General features: G+C 38.1%; 1 protein-coding gene and 1 long non-coding RNA gene across 7 annotated transcripts in view; one reads left to right on the top strand and one right to left on the bottom strand.

Annotated features, from left to right (window-relative positions):
- Window positions 1-1,983: 1,983 nt before the first annotated feature.
- Window positions 1,984-25,419, bottom strand: part of LOC121241094 (rho GTPase-activating protein 7-like) — a 59,930-nt gene continuing 36,494 nt past the window's right edge. For 3 of the 6 annotated variants that reach the window (XM_041138704.1, XM_041138706.1, XM_041138703.1), the window contains 11 exons: window positions 24,253-24,496; window positions 23,616-23,837; window positions 11,935-12,306; window positions 11,305-11,354; window positions 7,485-7,545; window positions 7,318-7,401; window positions 6,311-6,424; window positions 6,054-6,223; window positions 4,172-4,250; window positions 2,742-2,948; window positions 1,984-2,482 (listed from right to left, as the gene is read on the bottom strand). In XM_041138704.1, the coding sequence (XP_040994638.1) occupies window positions 2,300-2,482; window positions 2,742-2,948; window positions 4,172-4,250; window positions 6,054-6,223; window positions 6,311-6,424; window positions 7,318-7,401; window positions 7,485-7,545; window positions 11,305-11,354; window positions 11,935-12,306; window positions 23,616-23,837; window positions 24,253-24,496 (1,786 nt within the window). In that variant the 3' untranslated portion in view covers window positions 1,984-2,299. The remainder of the gene's footprint in view (window positions 2,483-2,741; window positions 2,949-4,171; window positions 4,251-6,053; window positions 6,224-6,310; window positions 6,425-7,317; window positions 7,402-7,484; window positions 7,546-11,304; window positions 11,355-11,934; window positions 12,307-23,615; window positions 23,838-24,252; window positions 24,497-25,419) is intronic. The other 3 variants (XM_041138705.1, XM_041138708.1, XM_041138709.1) reach the window with 3 other exon arrangements.
- LOC121241098 lies at window positions 21,081-22,437 on the top strand. Its single transcript, XR_005935658.1, has 3 exons — window positions 21,081-21,091; window positions 21,724-21,729; window positions 21,929-22,437. It is a non-coding gene; the product is annotated as an uncharacterized LOC121241098 (long non-coding RNA).

Raw genomic sequence — 25,419 nt, 5'->3', positions numbered from 1 at the left:
TAATAGATCATGCCAAGTCACATCAATTTGTGACTTTTATTTTTGTGAAATCTTTGCATGAACCTAACACTTCTCTAAGAAGAATTTCATTGTAACCCAAGTTTAATAATAAGTTAGTTTTCACTAGGTTCCTAATATATATATGTAATATAGATATATATGGAAGACAAGTCTTCCAGTTTTAAGTTTTAATAATACTTAAATTTACCTATTTTCTTATTAAAAAAATGTTTAATCTATATAAAAATCTCACATAAAAATGTCTACAAGATGACATGGTTTAATGTGATATATAAGATTATAAAACTTTTCTTTATTATTATAAATTAGATTTAATGTATTACATTAACTGTGTCTCTGTATAAAATTTCTAGTACAAAATTTATGTAAATTTCTTTTTATTATTTATGGAAATGGTCACTTCCTTACATGACCTTAGCTATTTGCCAACTAACCACCATTCATGTTTTGACACATCGAATTGGTTGGTTTGGTTATATAAAACCAAACTATCTCATCTCATATAATTATTATAATTTTTTCAAAATTTCATATTAAATATAATAAATAATTCAAGTTTTTCAAATCTCAAAACAAAAATTATATTAAAAAATTATATTCTAACAATATTTTATTCAACTTTCAACTTTTTATCTGTGTAACCAAACGAGGCGAATGAGCTCACGCAAGTATACAAGATTTTCGTCTTTGTGTGTCATTAAAAAAGTTGTTGACATGTTAATTCAATTCATGTCTTATACAATGGTCATATGTTTGGAAATAATTTTCATCTCATCTTATTACATCTCATTTTCTTCCCAAGCATCACTTAAACATAAACACTTTTACACTAATCATTATAACTTTTTTCAAACTAATCATTACCACTTTTCCAAACTTTCAAACAAAAAATAAAAAATAATTTAACTTTTTCAAATCTCAAAATAAAAATAGAAAAATTCTATACATTATACTATCATCTCACTTTTATCTCACTAAGTATGATGTGACACATTTATTACCATTAAATGATTATTTATTACATGCTTCTTTATTATTTCATGGTGATAAATGTTATCCACTTTTGTTTAAGGGCCCGTTTGGATACATAGGTTTATCTCATCTTATCTCATCTCATTATCCAAACGGACCCTACGAAGGAAAATGTTACAACTTTAACACAATTGATATTATTATTTTTTCCCTTTAATTCAGACATACAATCCAACGGTCATGTGAAATTAAAACGGACGAAGTTATGTAAAATTTAATCAATAAAACCTTAATATATTTTTATGATAAGGTACCATCAGATTGTGAAGTAGTCTTAGAAATAACCTTATTTTGGTATGATTTGGGTCTTTGTATCGCATCCAAAGTGATCAGTGAAGGTGAAATTTTTCCCACGAGGAGATCCAACGAATTGGAATGGCCGCTTAAGACATCAAAACTTGAATTTACTGTACGGGGAGAAGCGTTCAAATGGTAAATTTTCTTCTGGGTCATGTCATGGAGTACCAACAAAGGTAGAGTTATGTGAGGTTTTGGTGTTCGATTTGGCATGCAAGTACAGCAATAGACTAACCTACTAACAGGAACGCCGTGGTTGATGATACTGATGCTCTAAAAATTGTTGGCTACATTCATGTTATAGCTTATCTCGACCCCGGCAATGGTGAAATCAACTCAAACCATCCCTCCACGTCGATATGACTTGGTTAGCTTGAGGCACCCCAGTTGCAGGGTCGTTGCTAAAGGAGGCGAGAGAGTGAGGACCACGACATGACGGAGAGATGGTTATCTGTGTTCGGATGCAACAACAAAGGCATGCATACATGTAGGTTTGGTGCAAGATGCTAATGCCAGATGATCCATTGGCAGGTTAAAGAGAAGGGTTTCATGTCAATTCAAGACTGCATGTTTTTAAAAACTGCCTTGTACAGGAAAGTTCTTATCATACACGGAAAAATTAGTTCCCTATAATGGCGTTTGTTCAATAACATACCTCCACTTGCTATTCGAAAAAAGCAGAATGTTACATCGTTTATGACCCAAAAAAATAATAACAATAAAGAAAGAAAGAACTCGAAGAACAGAAGGAGAATAGTCTTCCAAAATCCCAATCAAATTCTCTCTGAAAAGTGAAGAAAAGAAGCTTTAAATATGAAACAGTGGACATTAAACAATACAACATCCAACTACAGATCAAAGTTATATACGTTATAGTGTAGAAGAATATACAAGAAGATGCAGGCAATCTTCTTCCCAGCGCAGTTAATGAAGCATCATCTTCAGTCAGTCAATTCCATGGTGGGGATAATGTTCTAAAGACGAAGTCTTGCGAAGACGTTGTGCTGTAGTTCAAATCAAGGTTGTGGAGCTGTTCCATGAGCTGAGAACGTCTTTCTTTGAAGAAATCAAGACGTGTTGTCAATTCAACCAATGTAGAAGATGCTGCAGATGGATGTCTTGGATACTCCATCTGAAACCAGGTTACAGAGTCAATATCAAGGTATAATTTGGAAGGTAGATATCAATCAAGGAAATACTGGACGGAAATCTGAAAACAGTGCAGATGGAAATATTGGAAATAATTTCCAATGAGTTGTAAAAATTGATGGTTTTCTTCGTAGTTAGTGTTGGATTTCACAAGATAACTTCTCAAATCAAATCAGGTCAATGAAAATAATTGAACGGCTTTATTAAGAAGTGTCAAAGATTTATCACGAACGAATGCTTGCCTCCACTGCTCTGGAAATGGAAGGCATGGTGGCAGAATCAACAGCACAAAGTTCATCCATCGGCATTCCGATGGATGTCTCAGTACTTTTAGAATCACCCAGGCTTGTTGAATCAATAATTTGCTTTCGAGAAGGCTGCTTGATATTGCTGCCAGATGCTAACACCTGTCCTTTAATACCCCACCAGTCTGTTCCTAACAAGCTCTCCTGAACCAACATGGTTGAATCATTCAAATTCTTTGAAACAAGAGTTTTGTAGGGAGAGAGAGATCTTGGAGACAATGAATGATGTAAAAGAACAAGCAGGATCTTAGAAAGGAGATAGGTTAAATGACAAGCGTTGATTAGAAATTCAAAAGGCAAATGAGATAGATAGGAAAGGACTGATGGCTTTTGGCATGGTATTAGAGCCTTGTTTGTCTAGAAGTTCTAGTCAAATCCTCAGAACTAATCCCTGCTGTTAAAGCAACCAAGTTTTCAAATGCATGTATGTCATTCTCGATGAATCATTTCTTTTATAAGTCATTCTCATTTCTTTTATAAGTCATTCTCGATGAATCATAAACCCAAGATACACCAATATGGGAAGGCAAAAACTTCTGGATTGTTGAGAACCATCAGAGAAGCAAGGAGCAAACCAATTCTCAACTACTATAGCCCATTTCAGGGAGAATAATCTAGATAAATTTTAATCACGTGGCTTTTGAGGGTGCATTTCTAATATTACTGAGGAATATGCTATGAGAAGGATGGATGCCATGCCGCATGTGATAGCTTTAATCAATGTGTCAAAGCTGTACAGGGTACAGGATCTTCCTGGTTCTAGGACGTGGCTTAGTTAACCTAAATGACAAGAAAAAATCAAACAGATCATGTAAATTTACAAAAGAAAAAACAAAAGAAAAAAAAAAAACCTCCAGGATACATATTTTAAGTTAAAAAATAATTGTTTACAAGTGATGAGGTTATTTTCTGGATGGGTCTCAAACCACCCTTTAGATTAATGAGATTTTTTTTTTTTTTTTTTTTTATTGGCACCGGGTGTCCAGGAACTGCGTCCCAACTAATCCCGGGGCACAGACCCTAGGCAAGAAGTTTCCCGCAAGTGCACCTCAAGTAATTCAAGGAAAAAATCCCCCAATCCGATGGCTCCTAGAGATTGTTTGCACCCAAGGGAATTTGAACCTTATACCTGAGGGAAGCATGCCCCCCAAACTTAAGGCCTTCACCACTTGAGCCACCCGTAGGGGTTCTAGATTAATGAGAAATAAAAAGAGTAAAGAAAGAAAATAGTCAAACAAATCTGAGAGAGACAGAAGCAAAAGAAACTAGAAATAAGATGATGAACTATGAAATTGTTAGCATCTCTTCTCATGAAATCCAATCGAAAAAAACTATGATCATATCAATTGTGATAAATGAAAACTTACAAAACATACCTCGGTCCTCTGTTTCCAGTCATGATTATAATATGCAAGGGTTGTATCAAAATCTTGCTGAAGAAATCTCCTGCAGTTATCAAACATGCATATAGAGTAAGAACGCAAGTTGAAAAAGTTTTGAGACACTACATTGCAGCATCTTCTATGGTAACCTGAAAGAATTTTTACATCCCTATTTTTTTTATTTATACACTGGTATTTAACAAAATGGAAACAGAGACATATATATCAATGTTGATAAAAGGACACAATACAATTGATACGTCTCCAATTGATGATCAGCATGTAGACTTCACTATAATACTTTAAGTCAAACTCAAAAATGTGCACACCTTCATCATTTGAAAAATGTTATGTTCAAGGAATCCTTGATTTTCAAAAGAGTCATTAAGGCCTCGTTTGTTTTCCGAGATGAGATGAATTGAGATAAAAGTTGAAAGTTGAATAAAATATTGTTAGAATATATTTTTTTAATATTATTTTTGTTTTGGGATTTGAAAATGTTGAATTGTTTATTTTATTTTGTATTGAAATTTGAAAAATTTGTAATGATCAGATGAGATTAGGGGTGAAAGCCGGCCAGTCTGGACCAGAGAAACCGACCAGACCAAAGCTTGGACCGGTCAATCTCGGTCCAAGGATTTCTCAATTTTAGGTCTTCGGTCCGGTCCCGGGGTGGGGTTTCCTCAGACCAGACCGACCGAATTGAGAAAATATATTTTTAATTTTTAAATATATTTTATATATATTATTTTATATAATAATTGTATAATTAATTATGTAATTTTCATCTAATTTATTATTATTGAACATATAAAATATTTTTTTAATGAGATAGTTATATAATCTACTTTAATAATTCACCTAATTTTAATTTAGTAATCTCAATAAAAAAGGAGAAAAAAAATTGGACCGGACCGATAACTACCAGTCCGGTCCCTATAGATGTTCGGTCTGGTCCGGTCCGGGAAAAATTATGGGCCGAAATTTTCGGTCCATCACCCGGACCGGACCGACCAATTTACACCCCTAGATGAGATGAGATGAACTATGAAAACAAACGAAACCTAAAGTTAGGTGCAGGCTATATAACCGACCTGGGTTGGGTTAGTCAGTTGTCCAGTTTAGGGTGTCAAATTACTGACAGCCCCAGCCCAAGTATTCCCTCTTTACATACTCCTGTTTCTCAGATATCCATTTAGAGTTTCGTGACTTCCACTGCTGCCTTAACCACATCTCATTCAAACTTACATCTCTCGCAATCTCTTCTTGTCTTCTACCTCCATCACTGTCATTGAATACTGACTCACGCAATGCAAGCACAAACATTCCATAACTCTCCATTCCAGATTTATTCAATTCTTGAAACACCCTTATTGACTGAGAATAGAACTACTGCAACTTATAAATCTGAAAATTCCCAAAAAATGCTTCTTCCTTGTTCTTGTTGCTCCCACATCACCATAAGATGAGCAAGTTGAGAACACACACGTGAAAAGACTATAGTTTATGTAAACCACATACTTAAATGCACATTGCCATGATATCTCTAGAAGGAGTTAAAACTGGAAATAATAGCTTTGACGGGTAGCAATCAACCTTCATGATGCATAAAAAGTTCCTTCTTGTTCAGCACGCCAACTAGTAGTACCAATACAATCTCTCTCTCACTCTTTATGAACTTTAACATAGGGATAATATCAAAATATTTGGCAAAATGAAATGTTAAACCGATGTCACAATGTGGTGAGATATCATACAAGGAAGCTTGAGAACAGACGCATTGGCATCAAGGAATTAAGAATGCTACTAATACATGAATATCATAAGCTGATTATTAAAAATAGATTGCATGATTTCACAAACTCACTGTTGGGAATTATGATTTTGGACATGTCCATAACGGTCGCACGCATCAGAGTGTGAACCATAGTGATGCTGCCTTTGCTGATTAAGTTGATGGTGGAGTTCTGCAACTTTCTGCTTCAGCCTGGCCACATCTGCTTCAGCAAGAGCAATCTCCTCTAGCTCAGCCCTCGTCTTCACATCAGTTTAAAGTCATAAGAATATCTATTAAAGCATTTGAGAAGAAAATGAAGAGCAAAGACCTCGAAGATCTACACAAACCTTAGAATCCATGTCATGTGAACTGGAAAACTGTCCAGAAGACATGCTCAAACTGACTTCCAGTGCGGCTCTAAGGTCTCTTTCAGCTTGCAACTGCTCTTGCAATCTTGAAACCTATACAGTCAATAACGAGTTAGAAGACACATGAAAACAGTGCTATAAACCTGAGGTTTTAGGTATTTCCCACATAAAAATAGGCAAGGTTGGTAAGGCAGTGTATATTAGCAAGTGTGATAAAAACATGCGAAAAGTAAAAATAAGTTTCTTAGATATTTCACCCTTGCAAAGGACGTCAGCTATTGTTGTCAAATTGAACACTGAACCTAGGAATACCATGTTTGGCTACAAAAAATGTTGGAAATATTTGAGAATTTGTTTGAGATTAGATTTTGGGAAATGAGAGAAAATTTTGAATAAAAATATTTTTAAAATAAGTATTGTATTGGAGTTTGTGAAACTGGATAGATAGAGTTGAAAAGTTGTTTGAATATAATTTTTTAAGATTATTTTTTGTTTTGAAGTTTGTAAAAGTTGTATTGAATTTTGTGCTTGAGTAATAATTAGATAATAATTAGATGAAAATTTGAAAATTTGAAATAGAAAAGTTTTTTGACATTAAAGATGTTTGGTTTCATTTTGGAAAAAAATTTGAAAAATTTTGGAAATTTCTAATAAACCAAATATGGCTGTTAGTCCCCTGTTCAAGCCCTGCTCTGATTTGGTCTTTCTTTTTATCTTTCTCTATAAACTGTTGAACCTAAGTGCAGGTGCACAGATAACAACTTTCTGTAGAAAGGTTGAGAATGATTAGATGGGTACACAGAAACTAACAAGAACAAATAATGTAATATACTTTTAGTCTCTATGGCAATAAGAAACAATAATATATTTAACATCTAAATCGGTGATGTCAACGCGATATGTGGAACATCTGACACTAACAAACTTAGAACATGCAACGCCATGCAAATTTTAGGCCATAAATTGAATGGGTAGGAAGAGAATACATCTTGTTCAAGTGCCAGGCGCCGCTCATGCAATGCTTGCTTCCTTCTCTCCAAGCTTGCTTGTAAAATTGCATTTCCTTTAGCCTATTAATAAACAATGCTCAATCTTGTTAGTAACAAAAAAATCACATTTTAGCATATAGTGGCTTCAGCAAAAGTAATATTACCTCCTTTGCAATCCTGTGTTGTAAGTCATTTTTGGCAATCTCAAGCCTCTGAATAGCAAGCCTAAAAGAAATAAACCAAATCATTTTGTATACATATGAGGTTACTTGGGCAGTAATGACACTAAAAAGAGCTTGTTTATTTCAGATAGTGGCTAGAGCTTAAAAAAAATTAATCAAAATTTTATTGATCATAAAATAGACAAAGACTGTACGAGACATATACAAGAGCATCGCCTATACATGCTAGTTTAGTGATGCAAGGAACTCATGAAAAGTCATGCCATTAAAATCAATTACAATAGACCCTTGGGCTATAGTAGTGAAAAATATGTTTCTAAGCTCAATTACATTGACCGCTCTCGATCTTCAAAGGTTCTTTCATTCCTCTCCCTCCAAATACACCACCATAGACAAATTGAAACCATCTTCCATACTGTTACAACCAATGGAGGTCATGGCAATCTCACAATGAAGTAATAGATGATCAACGGACTATCCACTCTTTTTGCACATACAACACCAATCCATGACTATGATGTGGTGTTTCTGTAGGTTGTCTATTGTGAGGATCTTCCCCAAGGAAGCCATCCATACAAAAAACAATTGCCTTCAAGGGTGCCTTTGTCTTCCAAATACTCCTCCATGGGATTGGATTTGTATTATGTGTGTCCATGGCTTGATAGTAGAGGAGCAGACTTTGAACTACCCTTTCTTAGAGGGTGCTAACAAATCTTGTCTTCAACTCCCCTCATCATAAGGGTAAAGTACACTAGATCATAGAACTTCGAAAAAGCATCCACTTCCCAATCTCATGCATCTCTAAAAGATGAAACATTCCATTGGGGAGTACCATTGGATAGGATTAAGAGGTCTGCAATTGAGTCTTCTTTCATTCTTGCTATGCCATAGAATTTTGGATAAGCTTCCTTGAGTGTCATAATGCCACACCACACATTGTGCCAAAATTTGATTTTGGACCCATCATCCACTTCAAAATGGATATTTCTTGAATATCTGTCCCATCTTCTTCTTATATATTTCCATTGCCCCAACCCATATGGCCCACTTAAATCATTTGAACACCATCCTCCCCATGGTTCACCATACTTCGATTCCATGACTATCCACAATGCTCCCCATTCATTGTGGTATCTCCATAGCCATTTGCCAAGCAAAGCTTTGTTTAAAGATTGCAAATTTTGATTACCCAATCCTCCTTCCGGGATGGGGGCGCACACCGTGGCCCCTTTTACTAGGTGGAATTTAAACTTCATTCTCCCCCCCCCCCCCAAAAAAAAAAAAAAAAAAGAAATCCCATTGGAGTTTCTCCATGCAATAAGCTACCTTGGTGGGAATCGGGAAATAGTGATGGGAAGTAGGTTGGCAAGTTGGAAAGGGTACTTTGATTAAAGTGACCCTACCACCTCTGGATAACTAGCCAATTTCCGGTCCATTTTTTCCAGTACATAATTTCAAGATAGGAGTAAATGGAATCTAAACCAGTACCAGCCTTCTCCATTTGTCTGACATCTCCTTGTTTACAAGTTCAGCGAATAATATAATTAACAGAGAATTTACCACATCTACAGTTAGTTACTAAGAACAAGGTTTCCTTCCATTAAAGCAACAACTTGGAAAAGGCCACTGCTAGTTGACCATTAAGCCAACCCACAAATGCTATTTCGCAATTAATGCGACTATTATAAGGAAATCTTCACAGTTTTGTCCTTCAACTGTTTGTGATATGAAACAAATACTTCAATAAGGCAACGAAGACAGAAAAAGGATGTGGACAGCTTCTCCAAAAAGAGAAAAAAGACTAACTGAAGGGAAGGCAATTATGCATAACACGGAAAAACTATGGATGTAAAAGTACCTATTTTCCATGCAGCAAATGACTCAATAACTATGGACCTCTAGCCTCGAGTTAAAATCCAAGCAGATGTCCAACACCAACCAACTTTTTATTATAAGTAAAAGAATAATATACGATTTAACAAAAATTATACATATAAAAAGAACAAAATAATCCCAACTAACTTGCTTGTAAAGATGCCAAAACTGAAATTTTTTTTGAATAACGCAAAAGCTTAGCCCAAGTACACCAGATGTATCATGTATACAAGAGAAACACCTAATTATAAACACAAAAATATACAAGGAAATCATGAAGACTCAGCCTCTTAAAATCTATAGCAGATCTCCAAAGAAACAGAGTATTGAAGAAGGTTTTGAGCTTTTCCATCGTCACCTCATGGTCGACAAAATTTCTATCTTTTATTTCCCACCAAATTCACCACACAAAGCAGATAGGAGACATCTTCCACACTGCTGCAATTTGGTAGCTGCCATATAAGGCTCTGGAAACCTAACAAGGGAGTAAAAAATGGTCTACAGATTCCCCTCTTTCTGCACATACAGCATCAATCAACCACAATGATATGACGTTTCCCTAGGTTATCCCTGATGAGAATCTTCATTAAAGAAGCTGTCCATGTGAAAAAACTGCTCTTAGAGGTGCTTTGGTTCATCAAATACTCCTTTTTTTTATATATACATAAGTAAGAGTTTATTGATATCAGTAAGTGTAGCCAATGGTTTATCAAATACCCTTCCAAGGAAAAGAGCTACTGTCCTGAGGTGCCAAAACTGAAGCTACAAGCCAATGATTGTCTATGTTTCAGTTATACCAACCCAGTCACAAAATAGCCAGCCCCCAATGTTATAAAGGTTCCAACCAAAGAAAAATTCAGTCAGAAGTATGTAGTGTCAAGAACAATGTATTTGTATCAAAAGAACTATCAAATGAAATATATGTGGTGCTTGGCAAATTGACTAATTAAATGACCTGGATTATTTAGTCACATTCCCCTATGCATACGCAATTTATTTGATTAAGAATCCATACAGTTCATGCATCTTCTAACCAACACAAACTCATAAAATACTTCTTAAAACAACCTGCACAACCATTGTCTGGATATCAGATGGTTAGTGCATTGGCACAAAAAAAGTCAAAGCTTTACCAGAATCTTTTCATTGTCTACCATTCAGATGCAAAATGCCAAGTATTTCTATTCGAGCCTTCTTCATTCTACATTTTTTTATATCATCTGAAAAATCAAACTTTGCCTAGACCTGAATCTGGAAATTATTTTAACCCATCATTTCAACTGCCGCCCCAAAGTACAGCCGTTTTTTCCAGTTTGGATTTGGCATAGAGGAAGCAGTATACCTCTAAACAAAAACATACCTAGTTTTTTATGGAACTTATGCATGACACGCTTACACGCTTATGTACAGAAATGCACACTTACATGCTTATGTCCAAAAAATATGCTTGCCAAGGGCCTGTGCACCCTTGGGATTAGTTGGGACGCTATTCTGGACACTCGGTGCCAATCAAAAAAAGCCATTCAATGGCTCAGTGGTATAGAACACTTGACTTGTACTGGTACTTATAAAAAAAAATATAATAGAGACAGGCCAGACCAAAACCAAGGAAGAGAACAGTTCATACATGTATCTGCTTTGATAAGTTGAACATCAAAGAAATTTATTGCCAATATCACATGGATATTTTTTTTCCTTGCATGACAGTAGGATCCAAACAAAACAAGGATATCTACTTTTTTTTTTTTTTGAGGGAGGGAGAGGGGGGGGGGGGGGGGGGGGGTGGGATATGTTAAGAAGATACATTAGAAAGCATCAATATTGACCAGCACGAATTATGAGATTTTCAAAGCCAAACCAGAGATACTGAAGACCGTCAAGAAAACACACTAAAGCAATGAGCTAATGGATATTACAAGTATCTTACTCTTCTTCTTGGGAAGAATCAACTGATTCTGTTGAGGGTGTGTTTCTGGCCTGTATAAAAACCAATGAGTATATTCAGATGCCTGACAATGCACTTCAAGATTCAAAACTCTAAAAATTAGAGGACATCGCCTGTTTGTTTCATGCCTCGGTCAAAACAAAGCATCTGCCTGTCTACCCAAACACTCAGTGCTAAATTTAATTTCTCACATGCAGCTATGATTTTAAATGCGTACTAATATGTCAGACTGCTATGGACAAACAATCCACAAAATCTTGAACAAAACTTATAATCTTAAAAACAATTCTCATTAAACATAGGGGAAGAAATGGTAGCAGCAGCAGCAGCAGTAGAGGTGCCAATGATGAAAGCAAAAAGGACCATTCGTAGTTGTAGCAATAGTAGTAACAACAAGAAAGACAACTTATGAGGCTTTGGATACCATCAGAAGGACTCTTTGGACCATTCTTTCTTCTTTCATAAAATTAAGTTGATTAGACATTTTAAAGAACCTAAAAATGCCTTTCTCAAAAAGATGTATCATATCATCTGCTGTTTTTAAATTGAGAGCTCCTGATAGTACATTTAAAATTAAAGAAATTAAAGAAGCGTCAACAAATGACAACTCACATTGTCCCTTCCCCAGAATGTTGATCGCTTTGCATTGACATTTGATCCTGTAACTTTATTGAAGACATTCAACTGAGACATTGTCTTTACAGGACCCTGTTCAATTCCAGGCATAGGCAATGGATACACTGGATCTATTGAAGACAGAATCTCCCCCACTGATTGGTAGGGCTCGCCAGCAGGTGACACACTTGGAGGGTCCAACTCATTAATTGATTTGTCATTTACCTTCTTCTGCTTGCCTCGTTCCTCAGACAGTTCACCATTTGGATCCCTCATTTGTTGATGATCAACACATAAATTAGAACTTTCAGTCGAGGCTTTATTTTTTTTACTAGGTGATCCAACATCTGAATTGTTACCCCCACATGCCTGTTAAAAAGTGTACAAAATGATATTAAATGTAAAGAAATTTCAATACCTGCACACATAACCCGAAACAATCACAAATAATGACATCACTTTCTATAAAAAGTAACTTAACATAGAACTAAATTGGATGTCAGGAAAATTGTATTTCTATTTCTTTTCCAAACACGTGTTAGCAATTATGGCTTACACCAAACACCATGGTTGGACCACCCCCATGGTTGTGTAGGTGGCCAAACACAATCAATTTTTTCTTTTGCATTTTTTTTTTTTTTTTTTTTTTTTTTGCAAGCAAGAAGTTTTTTTTTAATAAGCACAATGGTGCAACCCGAGTACACATGAGAGACACTTAACTAGTAGAAGAAAAGATTCTAGAAAATCATGTAGACCAAGACCATTAGAATTTTAAATACAGTCCAAGAGAGAAGAGTGTGAATAAAGAAATCTTGAGCTACTTCGTAGTCCTCCTCAAAGGTTCTATCATTTCATTCAGTCCATACATGCCAAATGAGGCATATAGGGACCATCTTCCACACTACTGCAATTTGTGGGCTACCATCTAGCCTTCACCAAGCATAGAAAGCTTCACAACTCTTCTAGTCATTACCCATGTCATTCCAACCTGACTTAAGAAGTCACTCAACAATGCACTTGTGATCTCACAATGAAGTATAAAATGATTGTGACTCCCCACTCCTCTCACGAGTGTGGCTGTCCAATCAAAGAATGCAACTCTCATGGTTTCCTTTGTCCGCCATTTGCTCTTCCATGAGAAAGGTTAACATCACGAGAGCGTCGAATGTTATAAAAAGAGTGTAAACATCCCATTCTTTGACAGAATCCAATGAATCTTATCCTCATTTCCCCTTCTCATTCAAGTGGAATATGACAAGTTAAAAAACTCAGTAAAATCATCCATCTCCCAATCTTGTGCCTCTCTAATGACGCTAATATTTCATTGAGTAGCATTACTCAAAATCACCAAAGTCCTGAAGGGCCCTATCCCTACACCACCAATCAAGCCAAAATCTCATTTTAGATCCATCTCCCACCCCAAATATTACTAGTCATAGAACTTCCCCCTACCTCTCCTACTATTCTTCCATAGACCTCCTCCATATAGCCCTTGTGCCTCATTTGTACTCCATCCACCCAACATGCATCTATACTTGGAATCCACTAACTTCGTCCATAAAGCATCCCTCTCTTTTTGATATCGCCACAACTATTTCCCCAAAAGAGCATGGTTGAACAACAACAAATTACAAACCCCCAAACCTCCCTCCTCAACTAGGGCGCAAATATTATCCCAATTAACCAAATGGACTTTTTTCTTCTTCCCCTAATCTGCCCGACAGGAAGTCTCACCGTAATTTCTCGATGCAATTAGCAACACTAGAACTCTAGAAAGAAGTGAAAAAAAAAAAAAAAAAGACATGAAGCATGTAGGTAGATTGGAAAGAGTGCTCTTGATCAAGGTGACCCTACTGCTTTTGAATGCATTCTCTTTCAACCAGCTAGGCAACGTTCAATCTTCTGAATATCTCATTCCATACATTTTTTGCCTTAAATGCAGCCCCCCAATCAAAGGCCTAGATATTTCATTAGTAAGGAAGCCACCTTACAATTCAAACTACCCGCCAAGATTTCCACATTATAGCCACCTGACCCACTGGAACCAATTCCAACTTGGCTAAGTTTATATTTAACCTGATACCACTTCAAAAGATAGGATTAGAGCTCTCGAACATCTGAGTTGATTTAGATCAGCCTCACGAAACAACAATGGGTCTTCTGCATACAAAAGATCAGTTAAATTTATTGTCAAAGTGTTTTGTGCCCCCACAGAGAAGCCTGAGATGAAACTCCCTTCAGCCAATGCCAATATCATTTTAATAAAAGCTTCCATGGCAAAAAAAAAAAAAAAATTGAAAAAAAGAAAAAGAGCAAAGGTGACAAGGGGTCCCCCGGTCTCAAGCCTCGAGAACTGCCAAAGAACCTAGGAGTGTCGTTTATTAAAGCAGAGAAACATCTGGTAGATATTCAATATTGCATCCAGAGTCACCATTATTCCCTAAAACCACATCTCTCCAACAAATATGAAAGGATTTCCCAATTGATAAGATCATATGCCTTCTCAATATCCACTTTGCATTATACTCCAGGAACTCCAGCTTTAAGTCTACAATCCAGTTATTCATTAGCTATAAAAACAGAATCTAAAATTTGTCTGCTTCGAATAAAGGCATTATATAGTTTCGAAATAATCTTTTCAACCACCGAGCTCAACATGTTAGAAATACTTTTGAGATGATATGATACATTCCTCCCACTAAGCTTATAGATCATCTTTTATCTACACCGCCCCAATTGTTTTTGGTATAAGAGTCATGAATGTATTGACTTATCTCACATCAGAAATTAAAATGAATTTTTTTTGTTTTGGTTTACTCCTGGAAAATTTTTTCTCTCTCCTCTCTTTTTTTTTTTTCCCCCCTCTCTCCATACACTTGTTTCCTTTCTGTTGTAAGTTGGTTTGCAATATCATCCATGGGCGTTTGAGGGTGTTTTTTCTGTGTGTATGGGAAGGCAAATGGGTTTTGCAAATGCTGTAGCATCGAATTTAAGATTTTTGAAGTAGTTAGGGATGGACGTTGGGTGCATATTACGGAAAGATGATGGAAGTTTGTGAAAAGACTTCGTTTGGAGTTAGCTGCAACACGCTGGTTCATCAAAGCGCTGGAGGACTGCCTGAAGTTGGGAAGAAGGGAGTTTTACACAGCCCATAGGGAAGGAGACGGGTTTTATCGCACAAAGGTGTTCTAACTCTCAAGGAGTGTTTATGGCGTTGGTGGAATACAAGCAAGGTGGTCACCGGAACTATATTTTCGTCCCGGAAGACAGAGATGGTAGGGGTTGGAGGAAACTAGTGGAGGCTCTGAGGGAGGCTGGCAAAGATGGTCATGGTGTTGGTTTGGAACCGCCAGCAACGACGGCAACTACGCATCAACTCCTTGCCCAGTTGTACATGGAAGCCCTGCAGAAACTGAGGATATTGGACTATGCTCGAGGACGTAGTAGCCTGGGTGCTAGTTCTGACGTGCGTAGTGGTGGTGCTGTTACAGTAAGGGATCAAAGCAGTGGGGAGGGTGGCAGGAGTCATGTTGGCCTTAAAAAGGAAATGGTGCTTCGCGCTCTAGCAGAAATGCAATCTCAGATAGAAGAGTTGCAGAAAAATATACTTGGCTTGATACGGTGCGTTGAGAATAATGAGGGGAGGGGATGGTATGGTGCGTTGAGAGCAATGAGGGAGAGGGGACGAAACGGTGCGTTGAGGATGGGATGGGGAGGCCTTTTAGCGGAACAATGGGCTAGGAACAATTGAACAATGGGCCACTCACTTACTTACAAAAAGGGAAAAGTACGTGGGCTTTGGGCTCGTTCAACACTCAGGCCTCTCAGGCCTTTCCCAAACAACAAGCCCAGCCTATGTCGGGGTCTGTCTGGAGAAGACGCCCCTCAAGCACAAATGGGCCTTCATCGTCGAGTGGGGCTCAGCCACCACCGCGGCCGACTAGTCAGGGGGCTCCGTAGAAGGCTACAGAACCACCGACGAGGGCTGGGCAGTCAAAGTATGCCCTTGCAGAGCCTCAAGGAACAGTCACAACCCTGGGTTGTGACTCCAATGGGTTTGAGAAACCGGCACACAGACAAAATAGGTCGTGCGCGGTGGCCAGAGCGTCTACTACCACAACCCTGTTGTCTGAACCGTCGGCGATCACAATCCTAACAGCAAGGTTTCCGAAACGCATTCCACCTATGGAAGAGGTGTCGATGACGAGTGGTAGTGCGATGAACATACGGGAGGAGTCCATCCCAACAGTAAACACTAAGGTATCTAACAGAGTTGGCCCCAGGACTCTAGCGACAGTTATACGATCGATTTTATAGATTCAGACTCAGTCTTCAATTCACATTGACAATGAGTACTCTGATTAAGGGGGGGGGGGGGGGGGGTGCTGAACCAACCCCTCTATACACACTCCCACCCAGTCTTAACCCAATGAGGTGTACATCGGAGTGGGTGTTTAAGAAGGTGGAGGAATTACAAGCTTGTGTTGGGGTTTCTTGTGTAGGCTTTGAAGAACAGTTTAGGGCTCTTCTAGTAGCAAATGAATATAGTTGACTGAAGTCAGCTACAAAGCGAGATAGAGAACTTAAAAGACTCACTTGCTCTATTAATTACGACGCGAAGGAAGGGAGTGGTGGCAGGGATAGACCGAAAGGGAGGGGTACTCTTTGTTTCCATGAAGCCTAAGATCCTCTCTTGGAACGTACGGGGGCTTAATGATTGCAATAAACGTCTCCGTATGAAATCGTTATTGCGGATGTGGAAGGTTGATGTGGTGTGTTTTCAGGAAACAAAGATGGGGTTATTGATAGAAGAATTGTTCGTAGTTTATGGGGGTGTCGGTATGTGGGCTAGTCTTACTTGGCCTCTTTGGGAGCATCAGGTGGTGTGTTGTTAATGTAGGATAAAAGAGTAATGGAGACAGTAGAGGAGTGTGTTGAGGACTACTTGGTCGCTAGTTTTTTTAAAAATGTTGTTGACGGTGGGAGTGGGCTTTTGCAGGTATTTATGGGCCAAATGGGGTAAATGATAGGAGAAGGCTATGGGAGGAGTTGGCAAACTTATATTCTTTATGGGAAGTGTCGTGGTGTATGGGTGGACATTTTAATTGTACTCAATATCTTAGTGAGAGATCGGTGAACTATTGTAATCCTGTGGCTATGGAGGATTTCTCGGAGTTCACTTTTGACTTGGACCTCATGGATCTCCCCCTTGTTGGGGATGAGTTCACTTGGTCAAATAGTCGGGGTTGGTCAAGATTGAATAGATTCCTTGTCTCTCCTTCATGGGAAGCACATTATCCGGAGTTATGTCAGAAGAGGCTGCCCCGAGTTAGCTCAGATCACTTCCCTATTTTACTAGATTGTGGAGGTATTCATGGAGGTCGTCAGTACTTCAAATTTGAAAATATGTGGCTAGCAGCTGATGGTTTTGAAGAGAGGGTGCACGCTTCGTGGTCTTTGTATCAGTTTGAAGGTACTCCTAATTTTATTCTTGCAGGTAAGCTTAAAACTTTGAAGCAGGACCTAAAGAAGTGGAACTTGAAAATTTTTGGTAACATCAAAAACCAAAAGACTACCCTTTTGGAGGAGTTGCAGGAGTTAAGAGGGACAGGTATTGATGGGAGATACCTCGGATGAGGTATTATTGAGGAAGAGTTCGGTTGAGACTAACTTGGAAAGGGTATTGTTGGTGGAGGAGACTTCATGGCGACCTTTTGACGAAGATGAAATTTATAAGGTCATTACCAGTATGGCTAACGACAAAGCGCCGGATCCGGATGGTTTTACAATGGGCTTCTTTAAAAAATGTTGGGACATTGTGAAGGGGGATATGTTGCAGGTCTTTCATGAATTTCACTCTTTTAAAAAGTTTGAAAAATGCCTTAATGCGACGTTCATTGCTCTCATTCCAAAGAAACACGGGGCTACGACAATTGAGGAGTTTCGTCCTATAAGTCTGGTTAGTGGGGTATACAAGATCATCTCGAAGGTTCTTGCTAGTCAATTAAGTCCAGTGTTGGAACAAATTATTTCCAAGCCTCAAAACGCATTTATTTGTGGGAGACAAATTCTTGAATCGGTTCTTATTACAAATGAGTGTTTGGACCATAGGATGCGGAAGGGAGTTCCAGACATCCTTTGCAAGCTTGACATGGAAAATGCATATGATCATGTGAATTGGGAGTTTCTCTTATACTTGCTCGGGAGGTGTGATTTTGGAAATAGGTGGATCTCATGGATTAGACATTATATTTCCACTGCCCGCTTGTCTGTTCTAGTTAACGGCACTCCTATGGGTTTTGTTTACAGTTCTCGTGGTTTGAGGCAAGGAGACCCTTTATCCCCTCTTCTGTTTGTTATCTCTTTTGTTTGTTATAATTATGGAGGCTCTCGGCCGGATGGTGAAGGCTGCGGTTGGAGGAAGGTTCCTATCAGGGTTCCAAGTGGGTAATGGCACTAATGACTCTATCATCATCTCACATCTCCTATTTGCAAATGACGCCTTACTTTTTTGTGAAGCGAACCATAGTCAGATTCAATCGCTTCAAGCTTTTTTATTATGTTTTGAAGCAGTGTCAGGGCTTAAGGTGAATCTTGGTAAATCCGAGATGGTTGCGGTGGGCGTGGTGCCTAACATCAATAACTTGGCAAGCCTTTTGGATTGTAAGGTATCTTTGTTGCCTATGAAATATTTGGCTTTTCCATTGGGAGCAACATTTAAGACTAGAGCTATTTGGGATAGGATAGTGGAGAAGGTAGAGAAAAGGCTGGCGGGTTGGAAAATGGTGTATTTATCGAAAATGAATCGTCTCTCTTTAATAAAGAGCACCCTAACTAATCTCTCCACCTATTTTTTATCTTTGTTTCCTTTGCTGGTAGGGTTGGCAAATAGGATTGAGAAACTCTTTCGGACGTTCTTATTTTTTTGGGGGGGGGCATGGGAGAGGAAAAGAAATTCCATCTTGTTAATTGGTCTACCATATGTTCCCCAATGTGGAATGGGGGCTTGGGAGTGTGCAATTTGAGAACCTTCAATAAAGCTTTATTGGGGAAATGGTTATGGAGATACCACTTGAAGGGGGAGTCGTTGTGGAAGGAGATTATTGATGCTAGATACGGAAGTGCTCGGGGGCCCCTGGGGGCGGGGGGGAGGGGGGTGGGATATGGTGTGGGCTTACGGAAATTTATAAGGAAAGGATGGCCATGCTTTGAAAAACATATCCTTCTTGTGGCCGGAGAGGATACTAGAATCACGTTTTGGTGGGATGTGTGGTGTGGAGATTGAACTCTTGAGAGGGTTTTTCCAGCTCTCTATCGTATTGCTACTAATAGGGATACTTCAGTGGCGGATGTGCAGGTGTTCTCCCACAGCTCTTACCAAAGGAATATCCTTTTTAATAGGGACCTTCATGTTTGGGAATTGTCCACCATCTCTGATTTTTTCAGATTGCTATACTCCATGGGACACCTCACGGCATAGAGAGATAGAATGCAGTGGAGGTTTAATGATAGCAAGAAATATATAGTCAGGGTGTATTACAAATTATTAACATCAGAAGCTAACGCTCCCTTCCCTTGGAAGAATATTTGGCGGTCTCGTATGCCTTCTAAAATAGCTTTCTTTGTATGGACTGCTACCCTTGGGAAGATTTTAACCACGGACAATTTAGAGGAAGAGGGGATGTGTTGTGTTGGATTGGTGGTATATGTGTAAAAAAAATGGAGAATCAGTGGATCCTCTCTTATTGCACTGTGAGGTGGCAAGGGTGTTGTGGGATGAAATCTTTAGAAGGGTTGATATTGCTTGGGTAATGTCATCGAGGGTGGTGGATTTATTAGGCTGTTAGAAAATGATTCAAGGCTATCCCTAAGTGGCGGCAGTGTGGAAGATGATCCCATTGTGCATCATGTGGTGCATTTGGTCGAAAAGGAATGAGCGTTGTTTTGAAGACAAGGAGCGCACAATGGTGGAGCTGCAGAATTTCTTAGTACACACTTTAATGCTTTGGTTTTCAGCTATTGTACTAGATGGGAACAATGTGCATGACTTTTTGTCTTTAATTTATCATTCATAGAATGTATTTAGGTGTTTCTTTTGTATACCTCTTGTGTACACAGGCTATGCCTATTTCATTCTCATTCATAAAATTTACCTATTACTTATTAAAAAAAAAAAGTCATGAATGTAGCATTTAAGCTCTTCTCAAATTTGCAACTTTCATGAATCTCATGAAAAACACACATGATATCCTCCCTTACAATATCCCAACACACTTGAAAGAAAGCTAAAGGGGCCCGGAACCTTTTCACCATCCAAAGCTTTCACAACTTTGAGCACCTCTGTCTCTTCAAATGGCCTCTCAAACCACTAGGCCTCCTCCTTCCGGATTGAATCAAAGGAAATTCCATCTAATCAAGGTCTCCAAGAAAGTCTGAATTAGGCTTGAGAATTAACCCATTCAAATATATTTCCACAAATTCCATCTACTCCTTAGTTTTGAAGTTGCATCAGGCTTGAGAATTAACCTTCAAAGTCTGAATTAGTGCCAGTGGGGGCTATCCGTGAAGCGGAGTTTAGCTTCACTCTTGGGTTGCAAGGTATCATCTCTGCCTCTAAAGTATCTTAGCTTTTTTTTTTATAACGGTAGTATTAATAAGAATAGGCATAGCCTAAGTACACAAGAAAGTATACAAGAGATAAAACCTATCTAGTTTGCTATAAAAGAAATAAGAAAATCATGTACATTTAAGCCATTAAAATCTACAGTAATAGCCCAAAGAAATAAGGTGCAGAAAAATAGAATGCTAATATCCTCTATTGTCCACTCCTTATCTTCAAAAGTCTACTCGTTACGCTCCCGCCATATGCACCACAAAATGCAAATAGGAACCATTTTCCACACAGCTTTGATTTGTGGAGCACCGCCCGACATTACCCAACTAGCCAATAACTCTACCACTGTAGCAGGCATCACCCAATTTAACCCTATTCGAATGAACAAGTCGCTCCACAGGGCTCTAGTTGTCTCACAATGTAGCAAAAGATGATTCATTGTCTCGCCAGCTTTCTTGCACATTCAACACCATTCTGGAATAATTACCCGGCGCTTCTGCAGATTATCAGTCAAGAATCTTACCCAAAGCCGTTGTCCAAGTGAAAAATAGTGCTTTGAGAGGTGCCTTATTCCTCCACAATCCTCTCCAAGGGAAATGAGTGTTTGGAAGCAAAGTATCTTAGCTTACCATTGGGCGCTTCCTTTAAATTTGAAAGGATTTGGAATGGTGAGGTCAAAAAGGTGGAGCACAGATTGACTTCTTGGAAGAGGTTATATTTGTCGAAAGGTGGTAGGTTGACTTTGATTAGAAGCACTCTTCAAACTTACCCACCTACTTTTTGTCCTTGTTCCTGCTTCCCACAAAGGTAGCTAACCGCATTGAGAAGTTACAAAGGGATTTATTGTGGAGTGGATTGGGGAAAGAGTTCAAATTTCATCTGGTTAATTGGTCAATGGTTCATACTCCAATTTCTGGGCGAGGATTGGGGATTCGCCACTTGACGAAATTCAATCAAAGCCCTATTGGGTAAATGGTTGTGGAGGTACCAACACGAAAGGGGGCCCAATGGAAGTCTGTTATAGATTCACAATTTGGAGAGGCTTAAGGAGGTTGGTGCTCGAATGAGGTACAAGGCACACATGGGGTGGGGTTGTGGAAATATATTAGGAGACATTGGGAGACCTTTTGAGGACATGAACATATTGTGGTGGGCGATGGTTCTCGTGTCAGATTTTGGTATGACAAATGGTGTGGTAACCATAGCTCCAAGATACCTTCCCTGTTATCTTTGAGCTTGCAAGAGAAAAGGATGCAGCGATTGCTGATCTTTTGGTCTTTTCCAATGGATCCCCTCAATGGAATCTTGATTTCATCTGGGCAGCCCAAGATTGGGAGTCGGAGACTATTACAGAGTTTTTTGCGGCATTGTATTCAGTAAGTATGCCAGGGGGCACTGGCAATAAGATGCACTGGAGTCATTCCAAGAAAGGTAATTTCACTGTTAGATCATTTTACCAAATTCTACCGAGTCCTGGAATGACCATGTTCCCATGGAAGAGTCTATGGCAGACGAAAGCTTGTTCAAAAGCAGTTTTTTTCGTTTGGACAGCATCACTGGACAAGATCCTAACTACAAATAATCTGAAGTGCCGGGTAATTGTGCTAGATTGGTGTTGTATGTGTAAGAAGCATAAAGAATCAGTAGATCATTTGCTTTTATACTGTGAGGTGACCAGGATCATGTGGGATGATTTTTTCACGAGAATCAGATTGTCATAGGTCATGCCTCTTAGATTGGTGGATTTCCTCGCAAGTTGGAGAGGCCTTCACGGTAACTCACAAGTGGCGGCCATTTGGCGAATGGTTCCTATTTGTATGTGTTGGTGTATTTGGAGGGACAAAAATGCTAGAAGCTTTGAAGATCGCGAGAGAACAATGGATGAGCTAAAAAAATTTCATATTTAAGTCATTGTTCTTATGGGCTGGGGCCATAGTTTGTAACGGACTAGGACAAGTTTGGAGAGTGAGATGAGATGAGATGAGATGAGAGTTTTGTGAATAGTAGTAAGATAGTTTATGAATAGTAGTGAGATAATTTGAGTTGAGTATTTTTTGAGTTTTAAAAAATGAGAAAGAAAAAGTTGAATAAAAAATATTATAAAGTTAAAATATTATAAGATTATAGTTTTACAATATTATTTTTGTTTGGGATTTAAAAAATTTGGAATTGTTTTTTATTTTTTATTTTTTATTTGAAAATTTAAAAAAGTTGTAATGATTAGTTTAACAATTTTGTATTTGAATTATATTTAGGAATAAGATGGATGAGATAAAATGAGATTAGATGAGAATTTTATGTCTCATCCCATGCCCCAAACCTGCCCTAGTGTCCATGACCTTCTACTTTCGATTGTAACCTCTAGCTAGGTGCTTCTTAAGTATACTACCTGTGTACATGGGCTTTGCCTATTTCTATGAATAAAATTTCTTGATTACCTATCAAAAAAATTAAAAAAAGAAGGTAGTTGACATCTAAGGTTTGGCTAGATTCAATGAAAGTTGACTTAGTTGTGAACAAAGTAGCTAATTTAGATAAAGACCATGAATATTAAAAGCAGGATCAACATCCGATGGTTATAGATGACATTTCTGACACATCGAACAGCATGAGATAAACATAATCCTTCATATGTAACGTATCCATGTTATACTTGAAGCAGCGAAGCAGCAAAGGTAAGAATACTGAAGATGCAATTTTACACAAGATTGAAAATCAAAATATATTTTGGTTCAATGGGCATCTCTTTGTGAATCTACAAAAACATATCCACATGCATATAAGCAGACACACATCTCTATGCGTAAATAAATTTTTCAACGAGTAATTCTACATACAACCGTGAACTGCGTAAAAGCCACGTAATCGGTTTGAAAAAGAGTAGGGTCCACTGTTAAAAAATTAATTTTTTCATGTGGGTTCCATGTTTTATTCACTTTTTTCAAAGTGATTACGCGGCGGTTGCATAATTCACGGTTGCAAATATATTCTCTCTTTTTCAATAGTTGTGCTTCTTCACGAGTTTGTCATTCTGTGTTTAGAGAGAGAGAGAGAGAGAGAGAACCTTATAATCGTAAAGATCACAGCCAGCACAACCACTACTTTCACTCAATTTTCCGCTGTGAACACGTTCACGATCATCATCTGTTTCTGGATCAGCTTCATTTTCAGCATCATGATAACCATTATCTTTCATATCTAGATTTTCATCATCAGTTGAATCATCTGTCCCACCGTTTTCAATCTGCGAATCAGCTGAGATGGAGCATCTATTAAGGTTTTCATCCTGAAACAACAGATCAGGATAGCTAAGCACTACAAATTGATTATGGAAAAATAGACACGAGCTTGAGAATCAAATAAAGATAAAGTCTGGCACAATTTCAAAAGCTAAAATCAGAATTGTCCACATCCTAGCCTGTGTTATATGGACACAGCAATCTAGCTCATGGTACCCGAGTTGAGAGAACATTAACACCAGTGTGAGCATTGAGATAACATTAACAGCAATCTGCACTACTCACACTGCTGGAATTCCATGTAACATATGACTATGTCCGATATCATAAATCCAAGGCTTACCTTTAAAATATGTGAAGTTAGAATGACAGAAAGAAGTTAAGCCATGCCTATTTTTCTTTTCTTTTTTTTTTTTTAAAAAAAAAAAAAAAAAAGAGTCTGCTGGATGAAGGGTATCTTACATCAAAGAAATTATCGTACTCCTCTAAGAGAGTTGTAATAATTGCTTGAGCATTATTAGCAGCAGTTGCCGCAGCAAGAAGCTGGGCTGAATTATCACCATTAATTTCAAAGATGTCCTCCAACTCACACTCGCCAGCTAATAGAGGGCGTAGGAGCAAAGGTGCCATGCAAGCAGCAACAGCAGATGGAGTCATCCGGTTCTCATGAGCATGAGAAGAAATTGTATGCATCATCTTCAGAATTCTGTGGATAACATCATGAAGATAATTACTGGAAAAAAAAAAAAAAAAAAGACTTTAAATACTAGATCTTAAGTAAGAAAATACAGTCCACAACAAACTATACCGAAGAATCCTACAATATTTTCATAGAATGGGCATTGCTTGGGTAATGCCCAAGAGGGTGGTTGATTTATTTATTGTTGGCAACGATGCAGGGCCAGTTCATATATTGAGGATGTATGAAGGACGATTCCTCTATGTATCATGTTGTGCTTATGGATTTAAAGGAATGGAAGAAGTTTTGAAAACAAGAAACGTTCTTCGGATGAGCTAAGAAGTTTCTTCTTCCATTCTTTATTTCTTAGGGCATCTTCTTGTGTTCTTAGTGGAGCTTTGAAAACAAGAAACGTTCTTCGGATGAGCTAAGAAGTTTCTTCTTCCATTCTTTATTTCTTAGGGCATCTTCTTGTGTTCTTAGTGGAGCTTGCTTCAATGACTTTCTTGTATCTCTTTCTAGCTCCTTTTTATGTAACTAGGTGTATATCTCCTGTGTACTTGAGCTATGCCTATTTACTTCTATTAATAAAATGTTATCTTATGAGTTTGCAGAAATAGTGGTGAAACAGTGGATCATTTACTCCTACATTGTGAGTTTGCTCGAGCCATATGGAATTACCTTTTCAGCAGAGTGGGATTAGCATGGGTAATGCCGAGGAGGGTGGTTGAACTACTAGCAAGTTGGAGAGGGATCACAGGGACACCACAGATTGCAGCTGTGTGGAGAAGATGGCTCCCATTTGTATTTTTTGGTGCATTTGGTGAAAGTGTACCCTTAATAAAGAGTACACTTTCAAACCTACCTACTTATTTTTTATCTCTTTTCCCAATACCGGCTAGTGTGGTGAACCGTACTTATTTGAAAGAGTACACTTTCAAACCTACCTA

Source organism: Juglans microcarpa x Juglans regia, chromosome 7S (assembly GCF_004785595.1).
Source record: "Juglans microcarpa x Juglans regia isolate MS1-56 chromosome 7S, Jm3101_v1.0, whole genome shotgun sequence".
NCBI lineage: Eukaryota > Viridiplantae > Streptophyta > Magnoliopsida > Fagales > Juglandaceae > Juglans > Juglans microcarpa x Juglans regia.
This window is presented reverse-complemented; position numbering and strand designations above follow the sequence as displayed.